Source organism: Vitis vinifera, chromosome 14 (assembly GCF_030704535.1).
Source record: "Vitis vinifera cultivar Pinot Noir 40024 chromosome 14, ASM3070453v1".
NCBI lineage: Eukaryota > Viridiplantae > Streptophyta > Magnoliopsida > Vitales > Vitaceae > Vitis > Vitis vinifera.
Window position 1 is genome coordinate 8295138 of NC_081818.1, and position 18908 is coordinate 8314045.

Sequence of the window (18908 nt, forward strand, 5' to 3'; positions counted from 1 at the left end):
TAATGCAACCTTCTTCATATGATGGGTGATTTTTGAACACTACTTACTCTAACCAAATACCATTACGTACGTATAAGTTATAACAAGACCAATCAAGCAAAATTATCATTTTGGTGGATAAGGGTGTTTTGAGCAGCATAAGTACAAAAGAATCAATTCTTTTCCCAAAGAACAGACGAAGCTCTTGTCCAAAAGTGGGGTGGAGGAAGACTGGAAGAGCGGTCTTTGTTAAAAGCCGATAGCCATGGACCCTCTATGTCCCCTCATAGGTTATTAAAAACATATAAAATGGGAGGGCCATCTTGTTGGAGCACCACATATTTGACCAAATATCTAAAGACCTTCACTGAATAATCCGAATCTGGATTTGGCTGCCTCCTTATCAGTCTTTCTTTATAGCCCCAATTATTTCCACCTTTTGGGAAAGTGGTAGTGAGTAGATAATATGGCTGTCAAGATGGGATTCACACTATTTGTGGAGTGGTAGTTGTTGAACGTCTGGTAAAAGGAGCCATCTCCACTGTGATAGAGTGGATGGAATATCTTTTCTCCTTGATTACACAAATACTTGTTTAATTAGTTCTTATTCTCCTGCGAGTAACTTATGGTTGATTGCTTGAACAGGTATGAGGGGGAAAAAAAAAAGACGGCTGGAATTACAAAATAAAATAAAAATAATGATGGCTTCGAATGAGATCACACCTTTCATCACCGACCCAACGCATGCAGAGGAGTCAGAGGCGTAGACAACGCCACATGGAGGCAGTGGAGACATGGTCAGTAGGATAATTAATATCCATGTGGATAACAGAGTGGGTCAAAACAATGCCATTCCCATCATGAATGAACACTCATCAACTTCCGCGTTTACTTGACTTTTGGGAGATTTGCAAAACATCTACAGAGAGATATCACTGGAAGAATTCTCTTCTCATTAATCATGTTATAAAACTGATGATTGAGTTAAGGCTGGTCTATAATTTCCAGCAGTGGTAATAAAATAACGAGTTGCACAAGTATGCAGCTGTTTAGAAAGAAAGATGACCATGGGTGGTTGCAACGCGCAACAAAAAGTCTCATCAGACTTTTCATCCCTGGGAATCTTGCACTCGCGAGGTAGTTCCTCAGACATAAGACCTAGCCTAATCAAACCAGGACCCAACCTGGTACAAACTACTGTTTCAACCACTCAGTACTTAAGGAATCACTTCCTAGCCACTAAGATCATAAACTAATCAAAGCCCAACCTGGTACAGGCTGCTTTTTCAAATACTCAGGGAATCACTTCCTAGTCACTAAGAACATAAACTAATCAAACCCAACCTGGCACAGGCTACTTTGTCGACTAGTCAGTACTCAGGGATCACTTCCTAGTCACCAAGATCGCTAATTTAGAAAATCTTAACACTGAAAAATGACCTTTTCATCTGCATGAGCACATGCCTTTCACATCCCACTGAATATAATCTTAACATCTGTTTCATTAGTATGATTCTCTTAAGCTATTGACTACAATATTTACTTGGAAACGATATCAAATGGAAAAAGATAACCGATTCAGAAAAATGTAAAGCAAGGTACAAAATACTAGATGGAGATATCTCAAAGAAAGAAGTTCTGTTCCTATAGCTAAACTAATGCACACGATCAAATCTAACACTGACATTTGTTCTTGGAGCCAGACAGAAAGCCAAGTACAGATACAGAGTGTTTTCAAGATGGGATTATTTGGTGTTTTTAACTATTTAAGTTGAATGATGAAAACACATGACTTCAACAATGACAAACCAAATTGGTAAGTATCCTGCTTAATAACCATAGTTTGCTCCATACACCGGACCATAGCCTCCAGTGTGGCTTGCATGTGCTGGGTTGGATGCAGGAGATGCATACATCGAACCATGAGCTGCATAAGAATTATAGCCTTGGTCAGCAGATCCACCAGCTTGGGCCTGTGCTGGTGCAGCAGCTTCAGCCATAAAATTCTGCAACACAAACAATCATTATAAGCAGACAAGTCCAAGTTGATTAGATGTGCATAATGAAGCATTGACAAAGAATAAACAAAATTTTAATGGAAAAATCAATATTTTTGGTTGAGTAAGATCCCAATAAAACAATAATTAAACAATTCTATATTATCAGTAAAAATCAATGATGAAGCTAAATGGAAAAGAATGAAGCCCAACTGTCTGAATTGCTGACCACACTTAACATTTCAATAATATATATCCTATTAAAAAAAAATCTTTAATTCTTTAATTCTAGTACTAAAGTCGGTCCCACCATACCTACTCCCACACGCACCCAAACATCACATACAAGGAGACATCAGAAACAATGATCTAATGTTAAGCAATGTCATTATGCAAATGGAAACTGCAATATTAGCAAAGACAAACCAACAACTTGGTATCAAAAACAGGGAGGAAGAGTGCCTGTATCAGTTGCTGAGCTGCTTGGACTTGGGAAGCAGTTCCATTAATCTCAACAGTCATTTCCCCAGGAACACCCCTTGTTTCCTGTATGGTAACAGTTGCCCCACTAGCACGCCTAATGTAACTTATACTTGCACCAGCTGTTCCAATAACGGCATCAGCATAAGACAGAGGAATCTGCATTTGTTGTGTTACCTGCAAAAAATGAGATTATTTCAGAGTTCAAACACTTTTTAGAAGGAACAGGACTCAGGAAGTGAGAGTGAGCAAAAACTGCTTGTTCAACCAAAATTCGCACAACAAATCTGGGGCTATTCAGACTGGCTGAGATGAACTCAAGTTTCAAGCCCAATAGAAAGTTTAGGCCAATCACGGACTGGTAGCTCAATGTCTCAACTATACTCTCATGCAACCCCTCAGGAAATTGGGGGAGTAAGTAAACTCAATCCAGCTTGAGATCTATTCATGAATTACACCAACTCTACCATGCTCAAGGCAGAAAGAGAACAGAACATAATGCAGTAGTTCTCTGACAGCTATCTACACCCTTCCAATAACTAGCTAAAGGAAAATACCCAAAGTATTCCTTAATGTTGTGTAGGATCACTCCCTCTTGGCGCCTCAGTCCACCACATAACCCCAGGATATAATCAGCAAACCAATGCCATTGGGCTTCACATAACATGACAACATCATGAGCTGAGCACTACTCCAGCCCAAGGGCACCATAAGACAATTGCAACCAAGAGTATCTCAAATAAAACATGAAGAAGACCAGAGTACACAAGTTCTATCAACACCATATTGTCACAACCTACTCAAATGACCCTCCCCATAAGCTTATATAGAGGGAGGGCAGAAAGCTTCTGAAGACTCCTAGAACCACCTACACTTAACCATTGGTGGGAAGAGTGTGGAAGGTTCTAGAAAATGCTAGAGATACCCACACTTCTCTACATCAAGGGTGGAAGACAAGGGAAGCCTATGGGATGTTCTAGAGACTTCCAGACATGCCTTGTAAATACTTGCACATAACTTTTGTATAGAGTCTACTAGAGAATTCTAGAATAGGGGCGAAACTTTTGTGGGTTCCAGAGAGTTCCATTGGTGCCTATAAATAGATGAGGACTTCATTTGGCCAAGGCACCACCCTAAGAACCTAACCAACCAAGCAAGTGAGCTTCCAAGCACTTGTAAGCATCCTTTGAGAGCAATAAAGCTTCCTATTCTTTAAGTATTGCCTACAGTTCTCTTAGCTTCCAAATCGTGTCTAACTTAGCTTGGCTAACTAAGTACGAGGGAAAGGCTGACTTAGCAACTTCAAGCGAGATGAGTTGCCTAAGTGCCACACATGAGCTTAGGAAAGGACTAAGTCCATGACAATATGCTCAGATAATTTCATAACTTAAAAACTTCAGAATCATTCACAGCAAATATATCATTGTTTGAATTATAGATTGGCCCATACAATATTGACATTTATAAAGCACATCAATTTATGTTTCCTTATTTCCAATTTTCTAATTACTAATGCCACATGACATCTTTAATTACTGTAAATTTTGAACTGTTTCATCAACCATCAATCAGATATCGTAGTCTCCATTTCCAATTACATTTTTTCCCTAGTACTCTAAATGATTTAATAAATAAAAAATTAAAAAGTAAACAAAAAATTAAAATAAACCACCAAAAACGAAACAGGAAAATGACCTGTGTGATCATTGATGGTGCAGGTTGGGCGCTTGATGGTGCATGACCACCCATTGGCACTTCTCTGCCGTATGCAGATATACCCTGATGAGGCTGTTTTTCCACTGGAGGGGGTAATTCAGGAGGGGGATAATAACTGTCAAGTTGCCTTGGAGGGGGCATGTATGGAGGATTAGGTCCAAAACCAGGGCCTCCACTAGCATTTGGAGGAAGACCTTGAGGTGGACCCCAGGGCTGGTGGGGAGGCATGTGCTCAATCGGAGGATTCGACATTTGCATCTGAGAGAAAAGTTATAAAAATTTAGTAGAAAGATATTGTTTATTTAAATGTTAAACGTAGGTTCTAATGATTCACTGCAACATTTAAGAAAAGAGCAGACTTACTTGCATTTCAAATAATGGAATTACACTGCGGTCAACTAAAAATTTCCTGAGGTGAGATGCAATTAGCTCCACTGCTTTATGCACTCCAATGGGTTCCCCTACTACTTCAACAACCCTATCATCTTGGAGTGCAAAAATGGGTAGGTCTTCTGCAACAATTCATTTTAAAATTGGAGTTAAGACCTATGCAAATTATACTGCAGCTACAAGCAGAAGTAACAAAAGCACAAGATTTAAGAAATGAATCTATTCTGGCAAAATGATTGTACAAGTTTGTTAAAGCAAGATTTTTTAGCTTAAAATGATACGAAAATTAAGACTCTTCTACAGATTCTGGATTTAAAAAAAAAAAAGGTATTAATGATAAAGAATTGTTAAGACAGGAATATTTCAATAGAATTCAGAAAGTTACCAAAGGGGTAAATGGTACATTGGTTTTCAATCAAACTTAAGGTAAACAGTGCATTGGTTATGTGGAACTACGATATGCTTATTCAAAAGCAACTCTCAATTTCTAATTTTAGCAAGGTTAAATCAAATGTCAGGAAAAAAATGCTTGAATTCAGAGACAAGCAATTTTTAATTGTGAAAAAATGAACAAGTTTTTAAAAGCGCCACATACAAGAACAATCAGATTTGAATGAATATGCACCTCAATAAACACAATGTGAGTTTTTCAAAAACCATATTACATTAAAGGTTAAATGCTTAAGTAAATTTTTCATTACGTCTTTATTAGTAATAGTCACAACGGTGCAAAATTATAGCTAAAATTTCAACTCAAAAAGAAAGCACCAATGAGAAAGATGACAATAGAATGTTTACTCAACTAGCAAAATGGAACAATAGCATAAGAAATAAAATGTAATGAACAACACCTGCTCCAAGAACTCTGACAATACAATTAGATGCCTCTTGAATGGATTTTACTGTTCCTCCTTGTTTACCGATTAGGCTTCCTGCTTGTGAAGCTGCCACGAGCAGACGTGTTGAAACCTTCCCTCCTGGGGGCATGTGAGAAGAATCACCTTCTAACCCATCAACAATTCGTTTATGAACCTTCAGAAGGCCATCCATGGCCGGTGGAAGAGAAGAATCAGGCTCCTCCTTTGCAGATACCATTACCTGTTCAAAAAGAAACAAACCACAATATCAGCAGTCAGCACAGGCATTGCATGAATAAATCCTTTCATTCAGATTCATGGGCAATATGGTTCATGTAGTACAACAAGTAGATACAAATCTTCTCTTGCAAATATGAGGCAACAACACAGCTTTGAAGTTCATGGAAGTTGGCCACAAATCATTTGACAAGTCTTGTCAATCAAAAATCAGAACCATATTGAACACTAAATATTCAGTAAAAAAGATAGGACTTCCAAATCAAATTTACAGCCACCAAACTGAAACAATATATCCCAGCTACACAGACTTGGCTACAGAAAATCCATTTCCGTGTTCAAGAAATCCAAATAGCAAAGTGTGATATTGATGAGCGATGACTCCACATAAAGTATCCTTATGAGTGTTGATTCTAAAACTTGATACCTCACCAATGACAATTGGTATAAATTTGAGATCATACGACTTGTCTTCCTTAGTGGAGGAGAAAAAGACAGTATTGACCCACAAACTAGGATGGGAAAACCTAGTATAGCCTTACTTCAGAACCTTCCACTAGGCTTGAAAAGTGTCTGGACTTATGATCATTCTACTAAGGATATCCATTGTCACCACCATGAACAGCAAAGAGGGCAAAGAATCTCCTATGTCCTCTTGAAGCATTTACAACTCCTCAGCTTTCCTATTAAGCAAAACTGAGTAGCTTGCCAAGGATAGGTGACTCTGGTCACTGATACCTCAAAACACAAAGATTTCCCTACTCAGGAAATGATCTAGGAAATCAAAGTCAACATGCTTGTCAGCTTTCTTAGAACCCACTTCACAAAGCAACCACTCTTCCCTTAAACCAGACATTTAAAGGAAGCCCCTTAATCTAGAGATATCATTTATCTAAGAAACTCAAGTCATCCAAAAGGACCTTGATAATAACTTTGTGAAGGTAGTAACCAGGCAAATAGGTATAAAAAAACTTAACCAAATAGGATCTCTTAGGGAAGAAAGCCAATGAAGGTAAACTTAATCACCCCCATCAGCATGAAATCCAATGAAGACTTTTAAAATATCTTTCCTTAAAGCTTACCTGACAGCTTTGAAAAATAGATCATGAAAAATGACCGGGGCCATGAAGCCATTTCACAAAAGGCCTTTCTGATCACCTACCACTACTCTCCTTAGAGATCTGGAAACTGATCCAAAACCAAAGCCTAAATTAACACCCTTGTTACAACAAGAGAAAAACTTCTTAATTTCCCTAACAATCAAGACCTAATCATCTATAGAACAACCTTCATTCGGTTGGATAGACAAACTCTTTCCACATTTTGCCAATCAAAAATGACGTTTCCCATATTCTACCATTTATGACTATATCATTTCACCCTAGACTTTCGTAGCCAAACAATTTTTCCTGTGGCAAAATATCCTCAAATTCTACTCTGCACCGAATTTTAAGGGATATCACATCCTCTATCATTTGACCCAAATCTTCAATACCAATTTCTCTATGACCAACAAGGATTTTAAGGAACTTTTTCCTTTTCTTCAATGAAAGAAATTCAAAAGAATAAGACATGAAGAAGTTTGAGGCTATGGAAGTAGCATTAGTAGTTGTTAAATAATTCCAAAGGCAATTAATCCAAAACATATGCTAAAATCCTACTTAAACAATTTGCAACCATAAAATAAGAATTCAACTAAATCTTAGGATAAAGCATGAGTAATGCGACTGAATTGAGAGTTGACAAATTCATCATCTACAAGCAAAGAACAAGGCATACATTTCCTCTTTCGTCTTTCAAAATTTTCCAAAGATAATTTTTTTATTTTAAGTTATGACATCTCTCAAGGGATTAAGGATTTTCTATTTTCTCTAAACTAGAAATAGAACAGAATTTTACTTTTCCAATATTATATGTTTCGCATTCAAGAGGGATCATTTTCTTGTAACAAATGATGTTAGTTATAATACTACTGATTTAATGTTGCTTTTAACAAATGAGATTCTTTTATGTTCTTCATAATGCGCGGCAAGACATCAATCATCTAAGTTCTGAAGTTACCCGATAGAACGCAGAGCTTCTTGATACGGATGATCGTACAAGATGTGTCTGTGTTTATTCAGAACAACTTTTCAGCACTTCTAATGCTCAATGATGATCCCTGCAATCTGGATCTTTGATTCTTCAAATTTTGGATCATAAAGATGATTGATTTGTGCCTTAAAATTTGCGGACAGAACCTGCACAGATTCATTCTTGTTATTTCAATAAAAGGGACCTTTACTCATTTTATGTGTTGCTTGTATTGGCGTTCCTTTTCTTTTTGTTTTTTTTTTTTTTTCTTATTGAATATTCTTAAGCATAATACATGTCGGGTATTAATCATGTCTTAATACATGTTTGTACCCAATCCCATCTCTTCTTATTTCTCTTCGACTATTTTCATGCTCAACAATCATAGACTTTAAACTTTACAAAGTAGCAACGGAACCAAGTGACAACATGTGCCTATATAAGGAATTACTTAAGCTTGGCATAGAAGGGTTTCCGTCCTCTTCGTGTTTAACAGATATATCATGCCTCCTCTCCAAGTATGTATAAATGAATTCCTAAAATTTCAGACAGAAAAAGGAGCTAAAATTCTGTCAATTGAAAAGATTGATTGGTTGGACAAATCAACACTTTTGAGTTTGTTGATGTAACCTCTGTTGATTATAACTAACCTATGATCCCTTTCCTCCATTCTTTGGCTATAGCAAATGAGTAAAGGGTAATAAAGAAATATGACCTGATTATAGAACCTTATAAACCCAACCATGCAAGACACACTTGTTTATATCAGGCCTCAGTTTTGCTATGCAATGGACTACTATTGTTTACTTCGGTTATAATGCCTATAAGTTTACTTGTAAATGATATTTCTTTAATTCCTCTTTTATCAAGCTTTCAAGTAAATTTATAATTAAGGACATTCTAGTTAAAGTTTAAGAAGCTTCCTAGCTCATCATGAACACAGTTATCTTTACATCCTGACATCACCATGAAGCTGAAATTATCAATCAATAAAGAAATAAGGATCACATGGGGATCTAGAGAAAGTGAGTGTTACAAAATTTCAAAAATTAACAAACAATGAAATCCAATCGAAGTTGATATCTTATTTGCTTTCTTATGTAAATTTTGGTTAAGAAAGTAGCAAAGTAAGAAGAAATTGAAATGATCTTCCCAGAAATTGCACTATCTGGCCTAAACTGTAATTTGAAGACAGTAAAAAAGGAGAAGCACCATGTAAACACTTGGTAAAGTAGCAATCTGATGTACAAAAAGACCCATCATGGTGGCTCAACCAAATAACCAATGAAAAGTGAAAATTAACCAGTACTGCCCTTTCAGTGCATCCATAGTGTAGAAGCTGAAGTGAGAGTAAAAAACTAACTTACAGCTCTTTCTGCTGTCCCTGGAGGACCATCAAGAATCTTAATGCGAGCTCTAGTCTCCTCAACAATTTTCTTAATGAACTCTCCTTTGCGTCCTATGATACTGCCAACCTTTTGTGCAGGAACCAACATCCGGAAAACACTCTCTCCAGGCCATCCAGGCCACCTCTTCTCACCACCTCCAATTGCTGAATCATCATCACGTCCTCGTTTTTGTTGAGGCTGCGAATCCTCAGGCAGTTGATCCATGTCAGGTTCACCAAAATTTTCCTCAACTTCAGCCATAACCGCCGTACTGGATGATATGAAGCAATTGAAACTATTAGTCATATCAACTAAAAAGCACATGCAATACTAGTCAATACAAAAAAAAATTAATATTATTATTTTAACTAAAATCGTACTATTGTTATGATTTATGACAAGAGGCCGTCAGTTTTTTCATCAGATAGAAATGATGCCATGATATCCCAACAGAAAATCACTTAGGGAAAGACAACCAGAAAACCAGTCCTTGGCTGAGCCAAGAAAAACTATCTATGCACTATCACATGGCTTGCTAACCATCAGAGGCAATGATTGAAAGCAATTATGACATCAATGCTATTCACATTTCAAGAAAATATCAATCCCAACAAGAAACAAGCAAAGAAAAGGAATTTTTTTAGAAATCTCTTTCCATTTGTTGAATGAGGAAAGCAAAGAACAAAAGTGAGTGCACAACAGAAATAAGATTCCACCGCAGAATGGAGACATTTGGAGAGAACTTCAGTTGGATGTTTGTCGACAAGAAGGAAGAAGCAACTTTATTAAAGAGCATGCATATTTTCCCATCTTAATTTTTTCACCACTATTTATGTATAGACAGAAAAGAAAATGAACTAATTTTCTTGCTTCCCTTTTTGTTTTCCCTTGTCTTATCATTTCTACAATCAAGTAAACAAGACCACTGTCAAGGAAACTGATGGATCCATAGGCGGCTTGAATTACTTCGATTTCTAAAAAATTCTTCATTGTTAACCCATCAAAAAAGTATACATTGACTTAGGACTTCTATGATTTAAGTGAATAGCAGAATTAACACCCAAGTTGAGAATCCATATGATGTGAACCAGCAGACAAATCCAAAATATAAATAAAAAGGGAAACAAAATAATAATAATAATAATAATAATAAAAAATAAAAAAAAACCTTGACTGCATTCAATACCAAGTTAATCTTTTTCCCATCAACCCAGAGCATATTGTAGAAGCAAAGGTCAGTATGATACAGAACTATATTCTCATCAAAAGTGACAATTATTTTTTATAAGAAAATAATAAATTTTATAAACAAGTGCCAAAAAAAAAAAAAAAGTGCACCAAGGCACACAAGACATATACAAGCACTAAAGGCACAGCCTAAAGAGAGAACAGAAAAAGCTATTCCCTCCCTTAACAAGAACCCAACCAATCAACAAAATCAATTAAAAGCATTAAGACTTACACCATGTACAAAAAACTTTTCAAAACATGGTCAGATTGCCCCTCATTTTCAAAGACCTTCAATTCCTTCATTTCCAAATTGTCCAAAAAGTGTACAAAGGAGCAGCTCTCTAAACCTTGTTATGTCTACTTCCTACAAATCGTAGATACTAAGGAACTGCAAACAACAAAAAGAGCAACTGCCAACCCTTGTCCTGGCATAGTGAAAAAGAATGTGATCAATGGATTTTTCTTGACTTTACATAAAAAGCTTCTACTAGTCAAAAGTTGATCTAAAGTCAATGCTTTTTTCCCTAGCAAGCTTCTCACACAAAGAAACTTGCTTTAGATGAATGGTATGTCAACATTTTAGTCAAATGGTCACATCAGTGTCCTTGGCAGGCCATTGCATAAGTTTTCCAAGATTTTTCTCCACATATATGTTTTGTGGTGGGCGATGAGGAAAGAATTCGCTTTTGGGAATTTGTGGTGGGGAAACCAACCTTTATGTTCACAATTTGCAGATCTTTATAGAGTTATCACTTCAAGAACCTCACCATCTCAACAATCCTAGGCAACTCTTCTTCTTTATCTTGGAACATGAACTTTCACCGCAACCTCACATATTTGGAAATTGAGAGCCTTGAAAGACTTATGTCTTCACTCACCCTAGTGCACTTGTCTCCTTCTATCCTAGATACAAGGGCTTGGTCTCTTTCCTCTTTAGTTTTATTCTCAATAATCTTTTTAGTGTTGTCCAATTTATCAATTCCAAGTCCTTTGTCTTTTAACCGGATTTGTATGGAAATCGGAAGTCTCATTAAAGGTCAAGGCTTTTGCATGGTTAGTGGCTCACAAGAAGGCAAACACCAATGACATGCTATAGTTGAGAAGACCTTACAAATCCTTTAGCCTTGATTTGTGCATCTTATGCATAGGGTGTGGAGAGTCGATTGATCATCTTTTTCTACGTTGCCTAGTAAATCTGGGGATATGGCACAAGTTATTAAGTCTAGCCAAGATGGACTAGGTTCCACCCAAGAGCATTTGTGACATGTTGTCCACCTCTTTTAGAGGATTAGGGAGCTCCATTAGAAGCAAGACCCTTTGGCAAATCGCTTGCCTCACTTTGCCTTGGATCGTGTGGTGAGGGAGAAACACTAGGATTTTTTAGGAAAAGTAGAAGACGTTAGAGACATTGTGAGATTTACATCACTTATATTCCTCCTTATGGGTTCTTCTACTACTATATTTAAAGGCATTCCTCTCAATTTTATTCAACTTAATTGGTCTTTGGTTTGCAATTCAAAAAGGGTGAATAACAATGAGAAGAGCTTTGTTCAGTCTTGATATATACCCATAATTAAACTAATTTTTTTAATAGGTTTCCTTGTATAGTAGAGGAGTTTTAAGTCATATTCTGATCAGATCTAGTATTTTGTGGGGAGGATCCCTCATCATTCTCTTGATTTATTTATCAATATATAAAAATAAAAAAAATAAAATAAAATAACACCTATCGGAAAAGGAATTGAACTCCCCGACTCTAAGGCAGCATATAGAGACTTACAAAAAAAGTATCATTCTCAAAAGTGACAGAATTATAATATGACCAACAACTGGATAGCAAGGACAAAACACTGAACAAAACTCCACAAAACTAAAACACTTTGAACCAACTGTCAGATTCTGCAGAAACAGAATGCAACCTGATAACATACAAATTTTAAATCAACAAGCACATTTTCAGTCCTATCCAAAGTATCTGATCTGCATGGGACACTATGTAAGTTTTTCTCTTCTAACAGGATTCAAGCTAAAGAACTACATTGAGCAGTTTGAAACCATATGTCAGTGCACAGAATATTATAGACAGTTCTCTACCAATAAAGAGAGACCTTATGTTACAAAAGACCAAATATGCAACAGCTCATACCAAAGGAAAACACTTCTTTATCCTTTCTACAATTTTTTTTCCCATTGGATGGGCTATATTTCTTATAATCTATTCCACCAGATTAGAGTATACACATCAAACGCCAAAGGTTTTGCGATTTTGCATCCCCAAAGAAACCAAATATCACAAAGTAAAAAAATTAAGGAAAAAAATGTCATTTCCACCACATCATATAATCCAAATCTTGATTGGCTCTCTTTCATACCATTTTAGCAAATAATAATGATAACAACAACAAAAACAATAAGCTATCAACACCAAATGGGGCAATTCTCAAAATGAACCTTGTACAGAGGGCTCAAGGTAATGGTTTGGCATGGCACTGTTGTTAGAGCTGAATTATGCATCTATTTAAAAGAACATATCTAACTGAAAGCTAACATACTACACATAACTGTCTGCTAAGTGTACACATACAACAACACTAAAGCACAATAGGTTTGATTCATTAAGCAGCTAGTATCAACCTTAGTCTTGTTACCTATAAATGTCTTAATGGTTTCACATGCCCCTAGACTTATCAAGAGTCTTTGGATAGGCCCACAAAAGATATTATAAACAGCACCTAACAAAGATGTTCCAAAAATAAATCCAGTTTCAAAGTATTAAAGTAATCCAAAGACAATATTTGATTTCAGATTCCCAAGGACTTAACCCATTGGCAGAGTAACCAAAGCTCCAACCAAGTTTAAAATTTTATTTTGTGAGAAATAGGAAAAACTAAAAAAGTCTTTTATGATAAAATTAGGGGTGGCAAAAGGTTTTGCTCACGTTGAATTCACCTCATACTATGAGTATTTTAAAATATGCTCAATCTGAACACAACACACTTAATAGTCAGGTCAGAATCCTTTCACATGAATTTGAAAATGGCATTTCACTCAACTACGAATAACATTTTTAATAGCCTACACATATAGAGTGCAATTTAAACTTTTTGTCAATGAATTTATTCAAACCATAAAAAAATCAATGTAATTTAGTAATAACAATGGTTGATTTTTCAAATTCTAAAAATATAAAAGATCATATTAGTTAAACAAATTGCATCTAAGTACAGCCATAATCATGTAAACAAGACAAGACAATAAATGGGTCATATAAAGGTTTACTTTATCATTCCAATACAACATGATTAATTAAACAGGTCAAAACAATTGAACCCCCAAACCTAAACATGACCCATTTAATAAATGGGTATTATAATTGACATGATTATGACATAAACAAATATATTTTAACAAAAACAAGCTAAATTTGTGTCATTTTCAACTCGTGCCATTCAATCATGTCAAGAATTGTCAAGCCTAGATAAAATAAAAGATCAAAGGAAAATGTAAAGCAGCATATATAGCCATCCTTATATATTCTCTTTTTTTTCTTTTTTCTTTTCTTATAGGTAAACAAGGCAAATATATTAAAAGCGCTTGAAAAAGGCACACAAAGTACACACAGAGTATGCAAGTAGCAACCAAATACAAGCAAAGGGAAAGAGAGACAACAAACCAACATCCAAAACAAAAGACATCACCCCAAAGCCCTAGAACTACTAAGAAACCAGACTTAAGAAACGCTTGCACGAGTCCTACCTGAAAACACCCCACTACTGCCTGAAACACTCTTCCTTACCAGGAAATGAACATCTACCCTCTAAGACAACCATCAACAACCCCAAAACCAGAACCTAAAGGTCACTTATATAGTCACTAAATTCATTTAGAAATATCAAACCTAAGTAGCAAAAGACACACAAATCCAATTTTTAATCAAATTCTCCACTAACACAAGCTAGAGAAAATTAATCCTGACATATAGTCAGCAATTCTAACAAAGGAACAATGGATACATAGGTCACTAAGAAACTCCTGCTCACCTAATAAAGACAACTTTTATTTTTATACTTAAATGAATAATTTGGAAATAGAGGATATCAAAAAGGGGGGCACACTCCATGCACATAGGAGATATACAAAGGGTGCAACAATAATAACAAGAAAAAAGGAAGATGTAGATGAAAACACATATCCAACCTAGGCCCTCCCCATGCAATCAACAAACCCAAACAAGGAAATATCCTCAAACCTACTCCTTAATTAATATATACTTTGTTGTTTCTTATCAAAAATAAATAAATAAACCTCAAACCCACACAACATTTGGACCAACCAAACAACAAATTCAAAAAAGGCTTTTCCAATGACTGATTAAAGCTTTCAAGGTCTTCAAAATTCTTCTATTGCACCCTTCTAAATGCACCTTAACAAGCAAAGCAGAGCTAACCTCCAAACTTTAGATGGTTTTTGGTACAAACATTAACAATAAGAACCTTGTATGACCATATGCTAGCTAGAAGGGAAGAAGACATTACACCATGTTGCTTTAGTGCGCCCTTTTGTTAGGCGCTGTTAATATAATGAATACTTGCCTATTAAACAAACAAGCAAACAAACAAACAAACAAACAAATAGGAAGACACTATAGAAGGAAAATGCCATCTTCATATTTTACATTTATCGGTTATAGACCATTTTTTAAAAGCCTAAAGGCAATTTTGAGGCATTTTGCTCAAGGAAGCACACATAAGCCTCAAGGCAGGACAAGGCATAAGCATCAACTTAAAAACAATAAAAAATCTCAAAAAAACATAAAAGTGCCAATAAAATTACATGAAAATTTACTAATAAAAAAACCATACAATTCATAATAACCAAAATAATTATTTGGCATTGTTAACACTTTCTAAGTCAGTTCCTCTTTCTCATGTTAACCTCTAACTCCCTTATGATTTCATCAAATAATCTTCATGACTATCATCAGTATCACCGATAGGATCCTTTGAAGAATGATAATCATATCCAATTGATTCATTATCCCCCCAATAGGGATTAATGTCAACTCATTTATCTTCTTCATCCACCAATTATAGTGGTATTCTTCCTTATCCATCAATCATATGAAATTAATTAGATATTAGTTTAGCCAATATAGTGGGTAGCAACTCATTATTTCTTAGTCTCTATCTCCTTTGTTTCCTTCTTCATTTAAAGGGTTAATTAGTAATCAACTAAGTCCTTGCCTTGGAAAAGGTTTAACCCTAATATTGATCCCAAGAGAAAACTTACAAATCAATACCGTTGAATATTGAGGCTTAAACCTCCTATAAAATAAATATATATATATAAAAAAAAGCCCATTAAGGCCTTCAACCCATAAAAACCTTTTGAATATTTGAGGCTTAATCCCCAATAACCTTGAGGCTATAGCTTCAAGGTTATGAGCCTCAATTACCCTATATTGAGGCTATAACCTCACAAGTAATTTGCATAGCCTCACCCTGAGACATGCCTCGAGGTGTAAGCCTCAATAACCTTTTAAAACATCGGATATATAAACTGAACTGAACTTAAAGATATACTAGAGAATAACTTCAATGTAAAACAGCCTTTCGATTCCTAATTCCATATCCTTGCACTCTTCATAACCCAATATCCCAAAAATTCCATCTCTGAGTCATAATCTCAATATGATCGACCAGGATCAACCATAACTTAGAATTACAACCAGAGATGAAGTTCAAACAACAATGATGAAATATGAGTTAAAGAATAATCTATTTATAAAGGCCTATACATGTATAACACACGTAAAAAAATGTACTTAATCAGAATTACACGTATACAACATCAAAAAGCTAATGTTCTTCACATTTCCCATCTCAATATAACTCTTTTGCTGCAGGTATATGTAAAAGTTAAAAACATGGGTATTAACAAAAATAAGCCACGAAATGCCAAAAATTATTGTTTTTGGAAAAAGTATTATCTCAACTAAATCTTGACAAAACCACCAAACCATAGCATAAACCGTTTGTCAGAAACTAAGTACCAAAAAAGGATACTAAACTAAATTGAAAAAACGTAAGTAAGATAATGAACATGCATGCAAACCAAAAAAAAAAAAAAAAACCATACATCTAGAAAATACATATATATAAAAGCAGAAAAAAAAATGATAAAGCATTCAACACTAAATCTTCAATTAAAAAAAAACAAAAAAAAAACCCCAAAACCCTAGTTACCAATTTCACCGAACCCATTCGATCATGATACAAACCCCCCCCCCCCCCCCCCCCCCCTCTTGGGGACAAAAATCCACACAACAGCCAAAGCAGGTAAAACCCAGTTCTAGGTCACCAAGAGAGATCGAAAGAGAATCAAAAAGAACGGGGGGAAATGCAGAGAGTGATTGAAGCACCAAAATCAACAAAACCCTAAACAAATTAACAGCACCCACACAGTAAGAAGAAACGTACTTACTCAAGTATTGATGAGAAGAAGCAATACCAGAAGAGCAAGGCTGCAAATGGGAGAATCAGAGAAGGGGAGTGAGCTAGGTTTTCAGGACACAGCTCTAAGGCAGACCAACGATTTTGCTTGTGTTTGTGGTTATATATATCTCTATCGTTTTCAATTTTGCTGATTTTTCCTTATATTTGCTGTGAGGTCCCTATAAAGTCTTGGAATTGTAGATTAGTCTGATTGCTTTTTTATGACGAAAATACCCTTTTGAGTGAAAGATCGTACTACAAACTACCAAACAGTATTTCTTTAGCTATCATCTTCCAATCAAACTTTTGGTTCAATTGAGTAGAAAGTTGTTCTATTGAAATATAAAAATTTTAAAAAAAAAAAACCTAATGTTACGTTTGATTATTAGATAATTTGATTGAAAATATAAGGAAAAGAAAATGGAGAGAATATAAAAATAAATAAATAAATAATTTAAAAACAAATTTAAAGTTAATAAATTCTTTTTATATTTTTAAAATTTTATTTTTCTAAAGATTAAAAAAATTAAAGTATATGAATTTTTTATTAATTTTAATAACATTTAATTTTGTTTGTAGATTTTCTATTACATTTTTATAATAAATCAAATGAGAGAGAATTATTTTTATTTAGATATTTCTTTGTTTAATATCTTTATAGAACAAACGTCATATTTTTTATTATTAGAACGCTCTTATAATTAAAAGTGTTTTAGGGTCTATTTAGGAATACTTTCTTTAATAGTTCTTAAAAGATAGTTTTTTTTACGATAATTTAATGTTTTTTTACCGCAAAAGTCTATTTAAAATTTTGGAATGTTCTCAACCTATATTTTTAAATATTTTTTAAAATAATTTTATTTATAATAACTTATTTTAATCAATCTTTATTTTTATACAATTATTTTTTAACATACCCCAAAAAACACCTAGAAAATACCTTATTTTCATAACAATTCTTAAAAACCTATTTTGTGAACAATTAATAACGAAACATATTTTTCTACTTTTTTTGTTCTTATAAACAAAAAACCATTTTTGAAAATGGTTCCAAACATAACATCTATCATTCATATATTTTCTAACCTATGAAGCTTCTTGAGTGCTTAAAGGTAGTTATTTCAAATATCTGTATGGATGTAATGAGAAGTGGTTTTATTGAGAGGGACAAAGGATTACGATACCTAAAATTGAAGATAGTTATTTAAAATGTTTTGACACTTATATAACCTTTTGAAGGTGGTTATTTAGTTGGTTATAGTAAGTTATTTGAGCATGTTTACCATTAAAAAGCAATTTGGACACCTACATTAATATAGTTTATATAAATTATTGAAAATAAAACGATACTATACAAAAGTGTGATCAATCGTATTGTATCATGTCTCATGTGCATTAAGGTATCATTGATTGGTGCTAGTTATTTTATAGTTTAGTATCATTTATTTATATTTTAGTTTCATTCTTTATCCAATGACCTAAATTTCGCAGGTACTTTCAACTGTAAAGATTAGGAGTTTGATAGGTAGGTACTTCAACATTTTGATAAAAGCATTTACAAACACTTTTCACTTATACTTTATTTTGATCTTTATCATTCTATTGTAACAAGCTATCTGTACCTTTCAAGATAATAATAATAAAAAATAAATCCCAAGTTAACTTCATTGAGGAGTTCTAATGCAATCAAAATAATTCCTTTTTTGTCATATATATTATTTTTTTTAAAAGAGAAAAGTATATTATATTAGGTAGATTGTTTTTCAACTTTTTTTAACCTTCAAACCTCTTTTTTTCTTCTTTTTTAGACAAATAAGATAACTAAAATTAATCTAAAGTTTGAACAATGGATTAATCCAAAGCGTTTCAATGAGCCACTCCAATGCTGCACAAGGGGCACTTGAGCATTGCATGCAATTTCCTTGCATACTACCATGGTTTTTTGCTTCGAGTTTTGATGAAAAATTGTTCCTCCTTTCTCCACCATGAACATGTTTGAATGATCAACAACTGATGGATCTTGAAGAGCTTCCTCAAAACTTTATTTTTCTTACATTAGGTTATCAT

At 34.5% G+C, this 18908-nt stretch overlaps 1 protein-coding gene across 1 annotated transcript; it reads right to left on the reverse strand.

Annotated features, from left to right (window-relative positions):
• Nucleotides 1–1534: 1534 nt before the first annotated feature.
• Nucleotides 1535–16967, reverse strand: LOC100242733 (flowering locus K homology domain). The gene is made up of 7 exons (XM_010661820.3): nucleotides 16831–16967; nucleotides 9097–9388; nucleotides 5414–5660; nucleotides 4536–4684; nucleotides 4152–4430; nucleotides 2439–2633; nucleotides 1535–1985 (listed from the first exon to the last, which is right to left on the reverse strand). Exons 2-7 carry the CDS (start codon nucleotides 9376–9378, stop codon nucleotides 1809–1811), a joined length of 1329 nt encoding a protein of 442 aa, XP_010660122.1. The 5' UTR covers nucleotides 9379–9388; nucleotides 16831–16967; the 3' UTR covers nucleotides 1535–1808.
• Between the last annotated feature and the right edge of the window lie 1941 nt (nucleotides 16968–18908).